The sequence below is a fragment of the Macaca thibetana genome, chromosome 10 (assembly GCF_024542745.1).
Source record: "Macaca thibetana thibetana isolate TM-01 chromosome 10, ASM2454274v1, whole genome shotgun sequence".
In the NCBI taxonomy this organism is placed as follows: Eukaryota; Metazoa; Chordata; class Mammalia; order Primates; family Cercopithecidae; genus Macaca; species Macaca thibetana.
Genome location: NC_065587.1, coordinates 66,901,204 through 66,919,810, shown reverse-complemented (window position 1 = coordinate 66,919,810; position 18,607 = coordinate 66,901,204). Strand labels below are relative to the sequence as shown.

The 18,607-nt window shown below is 54.8% G+C and overlaps 2 protein-coding genes across 2 annotated transcripts in view; one reads left to right on the top strand and one right to left on the bottom strand.

Annotated features, from left to right (window-relative positions):
* The window catches only part of COMMD7 (COMM domain containing 7), a 319,129-nt gene extending 304,826 nt beyond the window's left edge, over positions 1 to 14,303 (bottom strand). The window contains exon 1 of the mRNA XM_050807315.1: positions 14,300 to 14,303. The gene's annotated coding sequence lies outside the window, so the exon portion shown is untranslated. The remainder of the gene's footprint in view (positions 1 to 14,299) is intronic.
* Positions 1,517 to 17,699, top strand: BPIFB2 (BPI fold containing family B member 2). The gene is made up of 16 exons (XM_050807158.1): positions 1,517 to 1,677; positions 2,455 to 2,597; positions 4,937 to 5,030; positions 6,729 to 6,833; positions 7,702 to 7,848; positions 9,521 to 9,581; positions 11,118 to 11,178; positions 12,304 to 12,395; positions 12,683 to 12,868; positions 13,108 to 13,161; positions 13,603 to 13,773; positions 14,350 to 14,417; positions 14,564 to 14,609; positions 15,306 to 15,369; positions 15,714 to 15,790; positions 17,332 to 17,699. Exons 2-16 carry the CDS (start codon positions 2,489 to 2,491, stop codon positions 17,371 to 17,373), a joined length of 1,377 nt encoding a protein of 458 aa, XP_050663115.1. The 5' UTR covers positions 1,517 to 1,677; positions 2,455 to 2,488; the 3' UTR covers positions 17,374 to 17,699.
* Positions 17,700 to 18,607: the final 908 nt, after the last annotated feature.

Sequence of the window (18,607 nt, the reverse complement as noted above, 5' to 3'; positions counted from 1 at the left end):
GCTGGTGAGAGTCTCCCTCTTTTATGTCTACTGGCTGTCACCCAGATGGCTCCTGTGCTGGAAATATTTAGGAAAAGGAAGTGTCCAGGCCAAGAGCAAACACCAAGAGCGGCTTTGGTCAATATTTGCACCTCTGTCCATTGAGTCTGCTGTTTGCATCATCAGCTATGGTGAGGGTGCAGGAGGGCCCTGTCTTATGCACTGGTGGACAGACCAAGGCCAGGAGCAGGGTGTCAGGGAGCTCACAGCAGGCTCTTCTCATTCCTCTTTGCCTCTAGAATAGGGGCAGGGGAGCACTGGTTGGGAGGCAGGGCTGGTTCAAGTGAGCTCCAGCTGCTCAGGGGAGGGCTTGATGGTGTCTGTGGTCAGCTTTGTAGGCACTGGTGGGGGCCTAGCACAGGGTGGGCCTAGGAGCTGGGCCTGATATTTGAGCTGGTGTGGGGTCAGTGAGAGTCAAGGAGTGCCCTGGAGTTGGGGAAAGGCCCCAAGGCATCCTGTGCCAATGAAGAAAAATGGCAAGGCCATCACCTGCTGTGCCCACGTGTATGCACAGACATATATGTACCTCCCCATCCCAGGAAACAGTCCACTCACATATACACATGCACCTAACACCACACACTCACAGACCCACAAACACTCAGTAGGCCAAGCCCACACATGCATACATGTACACAGAACTCCCCACCTCTGTGGTCCTGTCGGATTGTGTGAATAGATACGTAACACCATAAACCAAGACGCCAATGCGCCCATTTCACGTCCACACCCACACTTAAGAGCACACATTTTCCCTGCACATGTGTACATGTGACTATGCACACACAACCACACACATGTATCAACACACACAATCCTCATCCACACACGTGCATGTACAAATTCCTTCATGGGCACACACAGTTCCTTAGATCCCATATAGTCAAGGCAGAGGCTGGCGTTTGTAATGTAGAAAGAGACGGTGGACGAATCCATTGTGAATGGAATGTGCATTTGGAGAGGGGCTGGGGTGTTAAGCTGCGGGGGTGGGTCACGCACACTTTCTCTTCTGTTCCCTACTGAGTTAGGGCTCAGTTTGTCACTGGGATCAGGGCTCAGCATGTGATCAGGGTCAGAGCTCGGTAACTGGGGTCAGCACTCAGTGTGTGAATATGTGACAGGGTCAGGGCTGTCAATGAATGACAATGGTGCTCAGGTAGCCTTCTGCCCCTCCTAAAAGGGTCATGTTTCTGAGACAGCTTGGAGGTACCAGGCTTGAGGGGTCATTGTAGCCATCCCCCTGCCTATGGGAGGGGGGGTGGGGTCCTCATGGGCCCCATCCTCCCAGGCCTTGGCTGGGCATAAGGGTACCCTCCTAGAAGTGGCTTTCCTTCCAGAGATCTCCTGGCCCCTAAGGCCATAGCTGCCTAGCCCCAGGGGCTTGTAGTGGTTGGGAGCTGGGCCCGGCTACTGGCTACGTGGCAGCCCCAGCACACATGTGGGATGAGACACTTTGGCAAAGGCCATGTTTACAGGGAAAACACTTGCAACCACAAGCAAACTTGCCGCTCCCTGGGTCCCTTCCCAGTGGACCCTGCACATTGGGAGCCTTATAAAGTAGCCTCTGCATCTGCCTGCCTGGGGCAGAGGAGGGCTACCCTGGGGCTGAGAGTTCATCTGTCTCAGGAACCACCTGAGGTAGGCACGGGGTTGGGCTGGTACTCCACCTCCGAGGAGTCTCAGCTTCTTTATCTGTTCAATGGGGATGCTACTTCCAGCCACCCCCTGCAGAAGTGTCCTTCCATCCCTGGCCTTGCTGTGGGACCTGGGCAAGTGCCACCATCCTGGGTCTCAGCTGACCCACCTGAGCAGCAGTCCCTCATTCCTGCCTGGCTCCCTCTCCCTGAGTCAGACACAGATCTGCCTACTTGGCCAGACTGCGTCAGGAGTGGATGGGGGCCATGTGAGAGGCCTACTCTTAGGCCATTTCTCACCTGGCCAGGAGGGGATGAGGACAGGAGCCACCCTGGATCTTCCCCTGGCTGAGTTTGGACAGCTGGACACCAGGCTGGGCTGTCACACTGGGCTGGGCTCCAGCATCAGGTGACACAGTCCTGGGTCTCTTCTTAGGACAGGAAACTACCCTCAGTCTCCCCATTTGGGAGGCTCACCATCCTTCTCTGCCATGGCTTGGGTCCTGCACCTGGTCCCAGTCCACTGTGTGGCCCTAGGCAAGACCATTTCTTCTCTGGGCATTGGGGGTCATTTCCAGAAAGGACCCTCCCATGATTCCTGAAGAAGCAAGCAAGGCAGGGTGATGGTTACCAACGCAGAGATGCAAAAACGATGTCTGTGGGCCTGGGGTAGGGCTGGGATCACCAGTCAGGGCTTGTTCCCTCCAGGCTGGAGCGGGCTTCGGGCGGCTCAGGGGTGGGCTGTTCTGGCTGAGCTCCCTGATGCTCGTTTCTACCCCAGCCCACAGATCCTGTGGCCAGCGGCCAGGGCAGCCATGGCTTGGGCATGTAGGCTGGGCCTGCTGCTGGCACTGCTGCTGCCTGTGGTCAGTGCCTCCACGCCAGGCACCGTGGTCCGACTCAACAAGGCAGCATTGAGCTACGGTAAGGGGTGTGCCACCCAGCGAGTGCCTGCGAGCTGGTACATGCGTGCACAATCCTAAGTGTGTGTGCTAATCCATGAACTCAAAAGCCCCATGATCATGACCCAGATTTTAACCGGAAATTGTGTCCCTGGCACCCAGACAGTGCCGGACACACGGCACTGCTCAACAAATGCTTATTACATAAATGCGTGAGGGGGAATACGTCACGTGGCCAGTGTGCAAGTGTGTACACATGATCTGCTCACGTGCTTTAGTGATGTGGGCATAGGTCGGTTTGAGGGGCTGTTTTTACCTGTGTGTGTCTACTTATGAGTTTGAAATTTCATAGAGCTGTGCCCACGTGTGTACTTAAGTGTTGGGGAGGGTGCAAGCCCATGACGCTGCCTGGATGTGTGTGCACAGGTATGGATGTGCACCCTGGGTGTACAGGTTTGCGTATGTGGTGTGTGCACGCACACGTGTGCTTGGGAGAGATCTGTCCAGCACCGTGATGCAGGGAGTGTTCTAAAGTATAGCCCTTCTGAGCTCCGTGTGAGAGAACCATCTGCTCTCTGGGTCCCACTTGTGTGAGGGCTCTGTCTTATGGCTTTGCTGCTAGATCCTTCCAAGTCTTGCCCCAATCCCCTACGGAGGGCACAATGAGGAAACTTAGGCCCAGGGAGGCACAGACATTGCCAAGGTCCAGGACACCAGCACAAACATGTTTATTCACCTTCAGCTGCCTCTCGGTGAGAATTTGGTTTCCCACCAAAGCCGGAGATCAGAAGCTGTTTCCCCCAAGGCCAAACACAGATGATTGTGTGAGAAAGTCAGGTCACACAGTAGATGGGACTTTCAGTGGCCCAGGACACGAAGCAGGGGCTCAGGGAAGTAGCAGGGTTCCCCCACCCCTGGGTACACGCAGCCTTCCGGGACCTTGTATCCGGGCTGATGGGCAGGCAATGAAAAGGGTCAGTGATCCGTGCCAGAGCGTGACATGGAGCCATTCATGGATGCCCGCAGGTAGGGCCATGAGGTCCGCGCCCTCTGCTGCCTTCCTGCCCTCTGCCTGTCCTGTGCAAGCCTCCTGTGTTCCCAGGGAGCCCTCCCCCGCTTGCCTGCCTGTGTTTGTTCTTGGCAGAAATCTGGCTGGAGGCCCAAGCTGGATGCATTGCTCCCCAGGCTGGGCTTAGTGGCTACTTCCAGTGTCCTCCCCACCCCATCCTGCAAGCCCCAGAGTTCAAACCCTGTGTCAAAGGAGCACTGTAGATGGAGTCTGAGGTCTGGGTGTGAGTCCCAGCTCAGCTGCAGATGGTTAGGTGGGAGAGGGGTGCTGGGAAACGTGGAAACCGGCGCCTTTATGCTTCTTGTTGGGGGAGACTAAGACCCAGAGAGGTGCAGGGACTTCCCGAGTTCCCACAGTGAGTCTGAGCAGTGGGCAGTCCTCTTGACTCCTCATCTGAAGCTCACTTCCAGCACCATTACCTCTTATTTTAATTCAACTTCCGTTTAATGAGCACCTCTCTGGGGCCCAGCAGCACAGGTGAGTGAGGATGCCCAGAGGCTCAGGAACCAGGTCCCTTGTCCAAAGCCAGCTTCCCCCGGCCAGGTGCCCTCACCTCTCTGTAAACTGGGCATGATAATAGGAAAAGTAGAGCACTCAGAACAGGGCCTGGCACTACAGGATCATGACATAAGTGATCGCTGCTATTATTACAAAAATAAATAGCAATGGTAGTAGCTAGCATTTGCTGTGCACTGAGTGTTTACAATGATCCTACGTGACAGATAACATTAGAATCATTGCAAATGTATAGATGGGGAAACTGAGGCACAGAGTAGCCACAGAGGCAGTGAGTAGCAGTGAGCACTGGGGTTTGAACCCAGGATCTAAGAGACTCTTGAGTCCTCAGCCTCCAGGTGAGGCTGTCCCCTCCCCTCCTAAGGGATGTCCCCCCTGCTCCCATGGGTGCTTCCGCAGCAGGCCAGGGATGACTGGGAGATGCTCCTTCTGCTTGGGAACTTAGGGAAGGCTCCCAGAGGAGGTGGGATCTGATTGAAACCTTGTAAGAGGGCAAAGGATTTTGTTGCTTTTGAAGGATGGGGTGAATCAGCAGGATTTTGAGAGGCAGAGTGGGTGAAGGAGGCCATGCCCAGGTGGAGAAGGCCTGGTGCGAGTGGCACACCCAAGGTGGGCTCATGGGGAGTCAGCTGCCCTCCGCACATGCTTGGAGCAAGTCTACCCCTTCCAGTCTGAGTACCCTCTGCCCAAGGTGCAGGGTAGATGGCAGGCAGTGTGTTCTTGCTACTTGGTGGTTCTCGAGGGCACCCTGACCTCAGTCTACCCTGGCCCCACAGTGTCTGAAATTGGGAAAGCCCCTCTACAGCGGGCCCTGCAGGTCACTGTCCCGCATTTCCTGGACTGGAGTGGAGGGGTGCTTCAGCCGACCAGGTGAGTGCTCCCCTTGTCCAGAGAAGGTGCTCCTGCCACCAAGTGGAGTGTTCCTGCTTGCCAGGTGGGTGCTTCAGTCCACTGGGTGTGTGCTCCTGCCTGCTGGGCAGGTGCTCCTATCCACGGGGCAAAGTGTTCCAGTCCACCAGATGAGCACTCTTCACTGAAGGTGAGTGCTCCCTCCCACCAGGTGAGTGGTTACAAGATGATTTAAGAGACGGACTCAAGGTAGAGATGCCGGGGCCTGGTGCCTCTGAATTAGTGAATTTCTGCCCTCAGAGGCTAAGACTGGCTCCTGGGTCCCCAGGGCTGGCAGGACCCTCTGTTTCTAGAAACTGGACACTGAATTTAGACACGAATCTGAGCCTCCCTTACCTCCACGCCACCCTGCTTAATGCAGAGACTAAAGACACAGGGAGGTGGAGCACCCAAACTTAGACACCCCCAGGGCTGGTCAACAGCTGCCTTCCACATAGGAACTCGGGCTCACTACTGTCGGATCTTTGGGTTTCCAAGGGAAAATATACATCTAGAATCCATCAAATTTGGAAAGATAGCAACTAATTAAAAAACATTTAAAGGCCAGGCTTGGTGGCCCACACCTGTAATCCCAGCACTTTGGGAGGCTGAGGCGGGTGGATCACCTGAAGTCAGGAGTTCAAGACCAGCCTGGCTAACATGGTGAAACCCCATCTCAACTAAAAATACAAAAATTAGCTGGGCGTGGTGGCGGGTGCCTGTAATCCCAGCTACTTGGGAGGCTGAGGTGGGAGAATCTCTTGAACCTGGGAGGCAGAGGTTATAGTGAGCTGAGATCGTGCCATTGCACTCCAGCCTGGGCGACAAGAGAGAAACTCCATCTCAAAACAAACAAACACAAACAAACAAACAAACAAAAAACATTTAAGACTTTAAGACCCTGGAACAGTGGGTGGGTGGTTAAAAAAACAAAACAAAACAAAAACACATCTGGCTTGGGGGCCACTAGTTTGAGATCCCTTAGGTAGAGCTGAAATGCAGTTCATGGCACGGTTAATAAAGGTAGAGAACTGGACATAAAGACCCAGAGACCAAAGATGCCTAAATCACTTGTGGTCTGGCCACACAATGGACACCACATGGCTGTTTGAAAACAGCACCCATGGTTCTCATTTGTAGACACAGGATCGAACCCAGGATTGTTGCGTGTACAGAAGCAGCTTCTGTACAGGGGACCTGAACTGTACTGTGCAGAAATGACTTTCATTTAGGAAATAAAAGACATCACAGGTTAGCGGGAGAGTGCTTGGAGCTTTGAAGTGGGGGCGTTTCTGTTGCTGTAGGCTACGAGCTGCAGACATTGACTAGGATACCAGAGAGGATTTCTGCCTTCTGTGGTTCCTGAAGTTTTTCTTTTCCAACCTTTCCAATTTTCCAGGCAGGTGTCAGAAACTGTCAAAAACCTGAGCAATCATCTCACCCAAGTTCTACCCAAAGCGGGGGCCCCCTCTGCATGTTCTCCCTACCAGCTGGTGTCCCACCTTGGTTTGCATGCCCCGTGGTGATGGAGAACTCACCACCTCCCCCTCACCTCATGGTTCCAATTGTCAGAAAGCCCTTCTTTATAACATCGTGTGGGTATGACTCAGAGCACCCAGCTCAGAGTTGATCCCATGGTTTAATGGGGGCCATCCCGTCATCTTGATTACTATCCTGCAGGATCCGGATTCTGAATGTCCATGTGCCCCGCCTCCACCTGAAATTCATTGCTGGTTTCGGAGTGCGCCTGCTGGCAGCAGCTAATTTTACTTTCAAGGTGTTTCGGTGAGCGGATCTCCTTGTTAGGGGGTGAGAAGGGTTTCAGGGATGCTTTGAGGGGGCACAGTGAGGGGATGGGGGGTAGCAGCTCCTCCGGGACTCTCATCCAGGCCTCTTGACTCCCTGTCCAGTGCTCTGTCTCCCCTCACCCTTGGAGGGGAGCAAGATAGTGAGAGCATTTCTGAGAACCCTGCTCAACAGCTCTGCAACTGGGCAGAGTCACTTCACTTGTTTAGCCCTCAGCTTCCTCATCTGTAAAACGGGATGAACTTCTGCAGAGTGCCAATGGGTTCATTGCTGTGGTTATAATGACTGTCCTCCCTTTCCCAGGGCAAGGCATGTGAGAGACGCTCAATAAGCATAATGATCAGAGTTATTTTTGTGTGCCTGGCATCTTATATGTTACTGCATTTAATTTTCACATCGTGAGCTGTGCAGTCAGAGGGGTCTATTATCTTGCTCCTCTACCCTGACACTATGATTTTATGCATGCTTCCTATGGGCCAGGCTCTGTGATTATCTCACAGGAAACTCAGCACAGCCCTGCGACATAGGTCCCACCAACCTTATGTCCATTTTGCAGAAGAGGAAACTGAGGCTCAGCATGGTAAATGGCTGGCCCAAGGTCTCACAGTGAGAGGCTCTGGACAGCCAGTGCTCACACCCACTGCTGCAACGTCCATGACCCCAAGTGGAGTCTTGGGGCCGGGGGCTGTGGGCCTGCCCCAGGTAGAGCCATCTCAGTCTGGGAGCGGGGGGCCTCCTGGGCCAAGTGGAGGGCAGGCAGGGGCTGGGGAGTTTGTAAGATCTCTTGTCAGTCACGGTAGGCTCTGCTGGGCGGTGCTGCTTGGACTCAGGACTGTCCTCCCTGCAGCGCCGCAGAGCCCCTGGAGCTGACGCTGCCTGTGGAACTTCTGGCTGACACCCGTGTGACCCAGAGCTCCATCAGGACCCCTGTGGTCAGCATCTCTACCTGCTCTTCATTCTCAGGCCACGCCAACGAGTTTGATGGTAGTAACAGGTGGGTGCCTGGTGAGGGCAGGGCCACAGGAATCCTGGATGCCAAAGCTGTGCTGCTGTTTCCTGAGCTGCCCACTCAGGACTTTAACCAATGGCCACAAGGGCCTGAGAGGCCCCCATTATTGTGTTTGTTTTATGATGGAGTACACTGAGGCTTGGAGAGGGGGAGAGGCATGCCTGAGGTCACACAGCAAGTGAGCAGCCAGAACCTGGGATCTTTCCATCTCCTTGACAGTACACTTTCCATTCCCTTTCCACCACTTGACAACACACACTAGCTATTAGCACACTCTTTGGGGAGAGATTTTGGGTGGATCAGACTGGCTGTTAGGACCTCGGAGACCCACCCCTCCTTACAGTGATGGAAGCCAGGCAGGGGCGGGACCCGCCAAGAGCGAGCTCTCGCAGGTGGCGGCTCCCTTCTGCATAAAGGCTGACCGCAGCTCCCGCCTCCAGAGCACCTGTGTGTGCTGAGCACTGTTCCAGGCCCTTTCGGTGGATCATTTTGTTTGATCCTCACAGTATCCTACCAGGTAGGTGTTAAGTATTTCCTGCATTTTACAGGAGAGCAAACGGAGGCCCAGAGCAGTTAAGTGACTTGCCTAAGACCACCAGCTGACAAATGGTGTAGCCAGATTCAAGGCCAGGCAGCCTGACTAATCCCATGGCTTGCAAATCCCCCTAGATGATGTCTGCACCTTCCCAATGTGAGCAGGGCTTGCTGAGGTGTTGAGCATCTTGGAGGCTTAGAAGAATGCAATGTTTGCATCAAGACTGAGCTTTTTCCCCAGAGAGGGGTGTGGCTGTATAAACCCATTCACACTTGTGTCCCATGATCATCATGTGTGACTCGTGACCCCTCGCTGTCCTCCCAGGCAAGGGATGCTTACAGCTTATTGAAGGGGAGATGAAAGCCAAGAGCCTTTGGAAACACAGACGCCACCCTCCTACCTCCCCAGGGAGCTGGTTCAGCGAGGTTGGGCTGTGGCTTGGATCGACATTTTTGCAAATCAAGGAACCATTGGTGCCTATGGAGCACTGTTGAGTTGTTTAAAGGGGAAACGGAGGCCCAGAGCCAGGAAGGTATTTTGTTAGGTGTGTCACAGAAAATTGGACCCAAAGCATGAAGCAGACCCAGGAACCCCTGCCTGGGCACCACCCTCCCACCAGCTGAGCTCCAAGAGTGAGCTCTGAGCCCCGTTGCAGCAGACTCCCTGCCTCAGTTGCTCAAGCCCAGCTGTGACCACCACTGCTGGGCTCCACGGCCCCTGTTCTTTCTTCGTGCCTGGGGACCTATGCTCACACTGCCCAACCCAGTTGGGTTAGGCTCTAGCCCCTAACCCAACCTTCACTAGGCTTAGAGTGGCCACGAAGCCAGCTGGCCAAGGTCATGGCCACGTCTAGCTTTTGCAACGCCCTCCCGGTCTCACTTGCCACATTCTTGGCCATTTCCAAACCTTGAGATAAATGACCCTCTCTTTTGAGACTCAATTTCCTTATCTGTGGGGCCAATTATGCCAGCACTGTGTGTGGCAGGTGGCAGGGCGTCGAATGGGATTGATGGACCTCCTGGCTAAGGACAGAGACTTCTCTTCCCAGACACGCGACTGTGCTGAGCGACGGGACCTAATATGTTTGGGGACCCAGGAACTCTTTCTCTGTTTCCCCCTCAGCACCTCCCGCGCACTGCTGGTCCTGCTGCAGAAGCACATTAAAGCTGTCTTGAGTAACAAGGTAAAGGGCTTGCAGATTTCTCAGAAAGGAGGGCATGGCTTCACCAAGAAGGCACAGCGAAGAAAGAGTGGGATTTCAGGCAGCGGGTACTTTGCTTGGGATTAAAAAAAAAGAAGCCCCTTCATGGTCCCCATGAAGGCAGGGAAGAGGCTGGTGCCAGGGTCCAGGGGAGTGACGGGGAGATAGAAATGAGGGCGGAGTTTATGGGGTTGGAGGAGAGGGAGGTTCAACCTCTTGGGACAGCTCCAATTTCATGCCAGAGGGTGGATGGAGTGGGGTTCATGGGCCTGTGGTGTGTGAAAAGAAGACAGAACGAGAGTGAAGGAGGGTGTGGGCATGGGGCCAGCTGCAGCCTGGATGGGTCCCTGTCCTTTCCAGATGTGCACTGTCTCTGCTTCTGGTTCCACATCTGTACTGAAAGAGACAAAGCCCCTCCTTCGTGGGGCGACTGCAGGGCACAAAATGCATTAACATTTCAGAAGAGTTCGGGACAGTGGTTGACAGAGTGGGTGCTGCTATTATTATTGCTGTCTTAGCTCTTGTCATTGTCTGCATGGAGCTGACTTGGTGAGAGAGGGTAGCCCAGGGGCTAGGGTCCCACTGCCCAGGGGGAGCTCATTTTCTCCCTGCCCTATCCCATCCCAACCCCACTTACTGCTTTAAGGGGCAGTAGTAGAGACGAAGTCAACCTTCTGCGTGCCACCCCACGCCCCCCAGAGGGTGACTGCAGCATGCCCACCTTACAGATGAGAAAACCGAGGCTCGAGGGGCGAAGGTGGGGCAGCTCCTCTTGAGAGTCCTATGGGATGCCCAAGTGGACGGCTTGACTTTGCCTGTTGGTCCAGCCTCTTCCTCTCCTTGTAGTCCCCCTGCTGCCCTCATAGCCAGCCTCTTCTGGGCAAGGGGCTTCAGGCAGCACTGCAGGAAAGAAGACCCACCCTCTCCTCTTCCTCTTGACCTCGCCCTGCGCAGCCAGCTCTTGCCTGGTCAAGGCTGTGAGTGCCCCTGGCCTTGCAGTTCCTCCTCTGCCCCCATCTTCTATCACACGGATCCCAGCATAATATACTTATCTGGCTGCCCGTGGTGCCCAGGGGAAACCTCTGTAGCTCCCTGGCCTGGCATCTGAAGCTTGGCTGGTCTGGCTTGCTGATCACTGCCTGCCCCTGCGTGGGCACCACCCTCCCACCAGCTGAGCTCCAAGAGTGAGCTCTGAGCCCCGTTGCAGCAGACTCCCTGCCTCAGTTGCTCAAGCCCAGCTGTGACCACCTCTGCTGGGCTCCACGGCCCCTGTTCTTTCTTCGTGCCTGGGGACCTATGCTCACACTGCCATCAGCCTTTGGGCTGCTTCTCCTCTGTTTCTTCGGTGCCTGGAAGGGGTCCTAGGAGATGCCCACTGGCCGGTGGAGGAAGGGGTTCCAGGCATGGCGTACAGGTTGGGGAGGCTTTTAGACAGGGACTCTAGACCCCTCCCAGCCTTGTGCCCTCCAGCCTGAGGGCTGCCCTAACCCCAGCCTCCTTCTCTCTGTCTTACCACAGCTGTGCCTGAGCATCTCCAACCTGGTGCAGGGCGTCAATGTCCACCTGGGCACATTAATTGGTAAGATCTGGGAGCCAGGGGAGGGGGGTGGGGCCTCTGGGACCCCCTGGAGCCCCTAGGACCCTCCAAAGGTTCCACTCTGGATCACGATCGACCTCTAGGAGGGTCAGTTGTAGGGTGACTGAATTGTGAGCTCCCAAAACAGTATAATTATTCATGAAATCTGGGAATCTCCAAATTCTGGAACCAAAACCAAGTCTTTGATTCTAGAATCTGCATATCTTAGATCAAAAAAGCTGAAAAAAATTACAATTTTGAAATCATGAGTCTTAACATTGGAGAATCCAAGGACCATTGACACTTACAATCTAGAATCATTCTAGAATCTAGAATCCTCATTCCAAAGACCAGCTCTTGCCTCGGCCTCCCAAAGTGCTGGGATCACAGGTGTGAGCCACTGTGCCCGGCCTTGCCCTTTGAAACTTCCCTGCAAGAGTATTCTGAGGCTCAGAGGAGTTGGGCTCTGAGCTGTGCCTCCCTGGAGGCTGCTCGGAGGGTCTGTTAGGGAAGCTGGACTTCTGTGATCTTGCATAACTGGCTCCAGTGGGGTGTGCCCTTGGAGCTCCCATAGGAGACAGTGTGATGAGGTGGGGAGAGCATAGCTTTGGGGTCAGACTGACCAGGTATTACACTCCTGGGCAAGACCGAACCTCACCAGACTGTGTGTGCGTGTGTGCATGCATGTGTATAAAATAACCCTACAGGATTGTAACGAGGATTGAATGAGATACTCTAAGTCCAATGTCTGGACCTTGATAAGTGAGAGCTCTCTTCTTTTTCTGTGGTTGCTTCTCACCTTTGTCAGGGGATATTTGTGCCTGAACTGGGCCCTTCTCCTTCCTTCTAACTTGGAGTCACTAGTCTTCCACCGAGGGGAAAAGCAGAAACCATACCTGTTAGAATTGTGTCTAAACTAAGAGTCAGCAGGCTGTGAGTAGCTTAATCCTGGCCGTGTGCACTTTGCCACTTACATTTGCTTATTCAGAGGCTTGCTCGGCTAATTTTGTGGCCTGGCTCTGGCTAATCAGGATAATGAGACAATAAATAAACTTTTCTGGATAGATGAAACGTTGGTGAGCAGTGCTAAATATGTCATCTTTTCTTCTCCACCCTGGTTTCATGAAGGCCTCAACCCCGTGGGTCCTGAGTCCCAGATCCGCTATTCCATGGTCAGTGTGCCCACTGTCACCAGTGACTACATTTCCCTGGAAGTCAATGTAAGTGCCTCCTGGCCAGCCCAGAGCTGGGGGCTTGCTGCCCCTGGAGTCCTTGGTGTTCCAGAAGATTCCTAAAGGAACGGGGGAGTGGGAAATGAGAGGAGGAGCTGGAACAGTGTCCCAGCCGGGGGCACGCCACACGGGCAAAAGTGTGAGCTAGACATATGGCATCTTGCAGGGGGTGGGGGGGCAGGGAGTGGCATCTAGGAGCCCAGGTGCTGCCATGGAGCCACCTCCCTGCTGAGGCCCTGCTGCTTTTCTCCCATTTCCCCCTCCTACCCCCACAGGCTGTTCTCTTCCTGCTGGGCAAGCCCATCATCCTGCCCACGGATGCCACCCCTTTTGTGTTGCCAAGGCATGTGGGCACTGAGGGCTCCATGGCCACTGTGGGCCTCTCCCAGCACCTGTTTGACTCTGCGCTCCTGCTGCTGCAGAAGTCCGGCGCCCTCAACCTGGACATCACAGGGCAGCTGGTGAGGGCCTGACCTGCAGCCCAGGGCCTGTGGGGCAAGAGCTCCCTGTGGCCCAGCCTAGGGAGACCCCCCAGAGGCCATATTGTGGGTGGGTGGGACTGCTAGAGTTGGCGCCACAGGGTGGCTGCTGGAAGGATTAAACAGGGGCTATGGGGAGCGATTGCTCGGGGGGGACAGTGGTGATCTATCTTGGGAGCAGCTGCCCTAAAACCTGTTGTGGCCTGGGGGGCTGATTTCAGAGGTCGGATGACAACCTGCTGAACACCTCTGCACTGGGCCGGCTCATCCCGGAGGTCGGTGATATTTCTGATCATTCCAGGGGTTGAGACAGGGGATGGGGGTGGGGGTTCTCCGGGTCGTGGGATCTCTGCTGGGTCTTATCTGTCCCAAGTGAAGTTCAGCATCTGTCCTTAAACCTACTCCTCCATCTTGGGGAGGCTCCACCTTCTGCCCAGACATCACACTCTGTCTCTCCGGGCCTTCACTTGAGCAGTGTCTGCTGTTTGGAAGGTCTTTCTCCTCCCTTTCCCTTATCCTTCTTCAAGACCAAGCTCACGGTCACCTCCTCGGGGAGACCCAACCCCCTCGTCTGGTCCAGCAGCCTGTGGGGGACCCACCTCTGTGCCCAGTCACATGCGGCACCATGGTGGCCCAATCAGCATTGGAGGAGTGACTGACCAGAGAGCCTGCCAGCCACTGCCCCAGCAAGGCCTCCTCTGCCTCTGCCTCCCCAGGTGGCCCGCCAGTTCCCCGAGCCCATGCCCGTGGTGCTCAAGGTGCGGCTGGGTACCACACCTGTGGCCATGCTCCACACCAACAACGCCACCCTACGACTGCAGCCCTTCGTGGAGGTCCTGGCCGCAGCCTCCAACTCGGCTTTCCAGTCCCTCTTCTCCCTGGATGTGGTGAGTGCGGTGGGGCTGGCCGGAAGGCGGGCAACTGTCACGGAGACCTCCCTCCCTGCTGTGCTGTCCCCTCGTCTTTGCTCTACTCACACTAGTGTCTTCGCTGTTCCTTGAACATGTCAGGACACTCCTGCCCCGGGACCTTTGCATGTGCTGAGCCCTTGGCCTAGGACTCTCCCACCCTGGCTCTTGGCATGGCCAGCTCCCCCTCCTCTTCCAGGTCTCAGCTTAAATGTTGCAGCCTTGCTGGCCCACCCTGAGTAAGAAGGTCCCTTCAGCCTTCTCGGCACCTCCTCTCTGTGTTTGTGGCCCCTGCCACTCTCTGAAAGGATGGCTTCTGGTTACTGTGTTTACGGACCCCGTCTCCCACAGCTGGCGGCTCGTTCCCAGGGCAGGGAGCTGGTCTGTCTTGTTCACACTGTGTTGTTCCCAGCGTTCAGCGTGGGGCCTGGCGCCTAGCGGGGGCTTCACAGCCACCTGCTGCCTGAATGAGTCGGGGGATGGGTGGGAGGCTGGGTAGCTGGTGCCCCCCTCGTGCCTCTGTGCCCTCTGACCCTGCTCTCCCTATACGCCCAGGTAGCGAACTTGAGCCTCCAGCTCTCTGTGTCCAAGGTGAAGCTTCAGGGGACCACGTCTGTGCTGGGGTAAGCGAGCCCACCTGGACCCAGCAGCCTCAGTGTGTTCTTGTGTGCAATGGGTCCACCACTGCCCTGGGTCACAGTGTCAGCCAGGGAGCCTGGGGGTGGGGAGGTGCCAGACCCTGTCCTGAATTCTCCTGCTTCTCTTTCAGGGATGTCCAGCTCACGGTGGCCTCCTCCAACGTGGGCTTCATTGATGTGAGTGTGGGGCTGCGGCCTCTAGAGACCCCCCTCCTGGGTGGGGCATGCCTTGAGCCTGGGGAAGCCATGTCTGTGTGTGTGTGCGGACCCGTGTGCTTGTGTCTGCCACTATAGTCAGGCTTCCCCAGGCTGCTTGGGGACAGTGGCCGGTCAGTCCATCTGCCTGATACTCTGCCTGGCAGTCGATGTTCTGTCACCCAGCCCTCAACCCAAGAGTCCATCGGTCAGTTGGACAATGAATGTTAGCTGTCCTTTCAGCCAGGTGATGGGACTGGGTCATCAGCCACTATACATCCACTTGTCAGCTGGCATGCCATCAACATGCCCCCCTTCTGCCCAGCTGTCAGTCTGTCTGTCTGTCGGTCATCTGTGTCAGGCAGTCTGCTGGCCAGTCCACCTGTGGGTCACACAGTGCGTGAGTGTCCACAGTCAGTGCTGTCCCTCAGCCTCCCATCCGGTGAGCACTGCTACTGGGTGTGATCCTGCGGAGGCAGAGCCAGCCCCAGAAGTGTTGCTGGGCCCCACTTGAACCCAGGACATAGGTGATCTGCCCTCCTCCCTCTGCCTCAGCCTTTGCCACCCATCCGTTGTCTATCTGTCTGTCTCTGTGTGTATTTATGTATGTGCCTTACTGTCCATCTCTCCTGGCCCCTCGGCTGGGACGGGCTTATCTCCCTGGCTCCGTGGCCACAGACAGATCAGGTGCGCGCACTGATGGGCACCGTTTTTGAGAAGCCCCTGCTGGACCATCTCAATGGTAAGCCCTGCCCTCCACCCCAGCAGGGCCCCTCTGGCCCCCTCCATACCCCACATCTGCTCAGTGCTCAATCCCAGCCCCCTTCCCACTTTCCAGGCTCAGAGGGTGAGAGGGGGCCTCTGGAGTCTAGCAGCCCATGTGTGCATGCCCCTTGGCACACATCTGTGTAGCAGCTGTGTGATCTTCACCAAGTTCCTTTTTCTCTCTGAGCCCCAGCTTCCTCTTCTGTAAAATGGGTGTAATAATAATGGCATCCATCTCCCAGGTGCCTGTGAGGACTCAGTGCCGTGGTGCATATGAGGGCTTCAGCATAGGCTGGCTCCTTTCTTCTTTCTCGCCTGCAGCTCTCTTGGCCATGGGAATTGCCCTCCCCGGCGTGGTCAACCTCCAATATGTTGCCCCTGAGATCTTTGTCTATGAGGTGAGAGCCTTTGGGTGTGACCAGAGGGGCCTTCTTCACTCAGAGGGACTGAGTGAGGTGGGGGTCACCTCTCTCCCTCCCTACCTGCTGCCGCAAAGACTGTGCCATGAATCCTTAACTGCAAAGAAATGAAAAGTCCAGGATGCCAAGAGACCCTGGGTCGAAGGTTTCATTCTTCCTTTAGTCCTCATAAAATATCATACCAGGCCACACTCGGGGAACTGGGGCTTTCACTTATCCCATGATCCTGTGCCCTGGGATGGGCACAACCCCTTTGGTATCTGGGGCAGACGACAGTGAGACCCCATCTGCTTTGTAGACAAACTGTGCAGCCTGGGTGGGAGTAGAGAACTTCCTGAACTTTCTAAAATTGCTTTCCCTGGATCTGAAATCATGGGCCCAGGGTGAGATTCAGTCATAACACTGCCCAGGGTGAGATCTTACCTGGGATATAAAAGGAAATTCACTCAACAAGACATGTGTAAGACAGAAAGCTGAACCCAGGTCTCTCAAGCCCAATGTCTCAGGTGCTGTTCATACCCCATGAGTGTGACCTGCTGATGTAATTCCAGGGAGGATGCCCTTGTTCCTTAAGAACTACTGTCTCAAGGCACTTGGGTGATCCGCCCCCACGAGAAGGAACAATTGACACACAGAGGAGCAGGGCTAGTGGGAATTTCCCTAGGACTTCCCAGAACAGGCACGGTTAGTGGCTGACCCACCTTGGCCCTTGATCCAGCCACTGGGTCAGAGGTGACAAGTCCCTAGTCCAGTACTGTCCAATGGAACTTTCTGCAAGGATGGAAGTTTGTACTGTCCAAAGCAGCAGCCATGATCAGTCACAGGTGCATGTGGCTACTGAGCACTGAAGTGTGGCTAGTGCAACTGTGGACCTGACTTTTTTATTTTATTTCATTTTAATGAATTTCAGTTTAATTAGCCATAGGACTAATTAGCCATAGCCGCCAATTGTGGTTGCCTTATTGGACCACATAGCCCTACACTATGAGCTACATTGTGGCAGGAACTGGGTCTGGCTTTTTCTCTGCTGGTTCCCAGCACCTGCCACAGAACTTGGCTTGTAGTAGAGGCTTGATGAAGATTTACTGAATGAATGAATGAATGAATGAATGATCGGCAGCCCTCCAGAATGCTCCTGCAGTGGAGTGTAGCATAGGGGAGCTATGGGGGGGGCGTGCCTGACTCTGCTGGAGAGACTTGGACTTGGAGAAGATGCTCCATGGTTCTGCGCTCCCATTCATAAAGCATCAATGATATCCACCATCGGAGCAGCAACCAGTGCCTTCCTGGGGGGTCTCACTGCCTCCTCACAGTGCCCTTGTGAGGTGGAGCCTATTACTACCCCCAAAGTGACAGACTGGGAAACTGAAGCCCAGAGAGGCAAAGGACTCTCCTCACAAACCAAACCAAGAATGGCAGAGCAGAACTCAGAGCCAGGCTACGGGGGCGGCTGGGGTCCTGCCTGTGCCTGTGCCTCCTCTGACCCTCTGACCTGGTCCATCGTTTCCTTTGCCCTTCAGGGCTACGTGGTGATATCCAGTGAACTCTTCTACCAGAGCTGAGGCAGGACCACTGGGAGGCCTGAAAGTGGGCCAGCTCACTGCTCAGGCGAACTTCTTATCTCAAGTCACTGGGGAAACTGAGACAAAACCATACTTAATAATTACCAACAAGCTAGACTGCCCAGCTGGGCTGTTTTATCTTCCCTGAGTGCCTGGGTCTCCCTCCCTCACTTCTGCCCTATCCCTTCCTCCTCCTTTCCTCCACCCTCTTCCCTCACCTCCCCACTCCTTCCTCTGTCCAACCCCCAGGGGGAGCAGACTGCTCCTACAGGCTGTATAGACCTGCCCTCTTGCATTAAACAACTTCTCTTGAGCTGCAACTTTCAGCCAAACACAGCAAACTCTTTGTGTACCTAAGGCCAGTTCCCTACATGCAGTCTCCAGGTTCTGTCTGTCCCTGGAGCCACCAACGCTGCCTGGGAGAAGAAGAAGACATAACCACATCTCTGTCGATTACATCTCTGCTGATGACATCTCTGTTGACCGTATCACCTCTTTGCCTGGGGGAGCTCCTATTTTGAAAAAGGACCCTGGAGAGCCACACGGATGAGTCTGAAGTTAGAGCACCATGGTGGCACTTTGGGCACAGTGCCCCTTGCCTGGCGGCTTGCCCCATCTTGTAACTAGAACCTCATAGGAGCCCCATGAATCAGGCAGGCAGAGACTGGAGTTCCATTTTATGGATGTGGGGACTAAGGTCCACTGAGGAGGGGAATGCATGGTGTCTGAGAGCTGGATGGTGATACAACCTTCCTTCAATCCAGACATGAGCTGTCTGTGTCCCTCTCCCATTCTCTGGCTCCCAGAGCTGGACCTTGTCCCTGAGCCACAAACTTCAGGTAATGGGGAGTTCATTGCTCTCCTAGGCAGCTTCCCCGTCTTTGGTTTACTCCAGTTACGAGCAAGATTTTTGTCCTAAGGAGGCAACATCTGCTTCCCAGGCCTCTGCCCTTCTGGTCACACTGAACATGTCTAACCCCTTTTCCCTCTGAATGCCCTTCACACCCAGTGAATCACACAGGACAAGATGACCTAAGAAACGCCAAGGGATGTAAATGCCAGCAAGTCAAAATCATGTGATTTTCTAACCCTGATAAGTTAATCTCTTAGCCAGAGATAGGATTCCTTCCTGCCTAGATATATGGGATTTATGTTCTGTTTATGTTTCCTTTGGGGAGTAAAAGGTGCCTCATTTTTACCACCAGTAGGCAAAGCCTTTGGTACAGTGTGACCC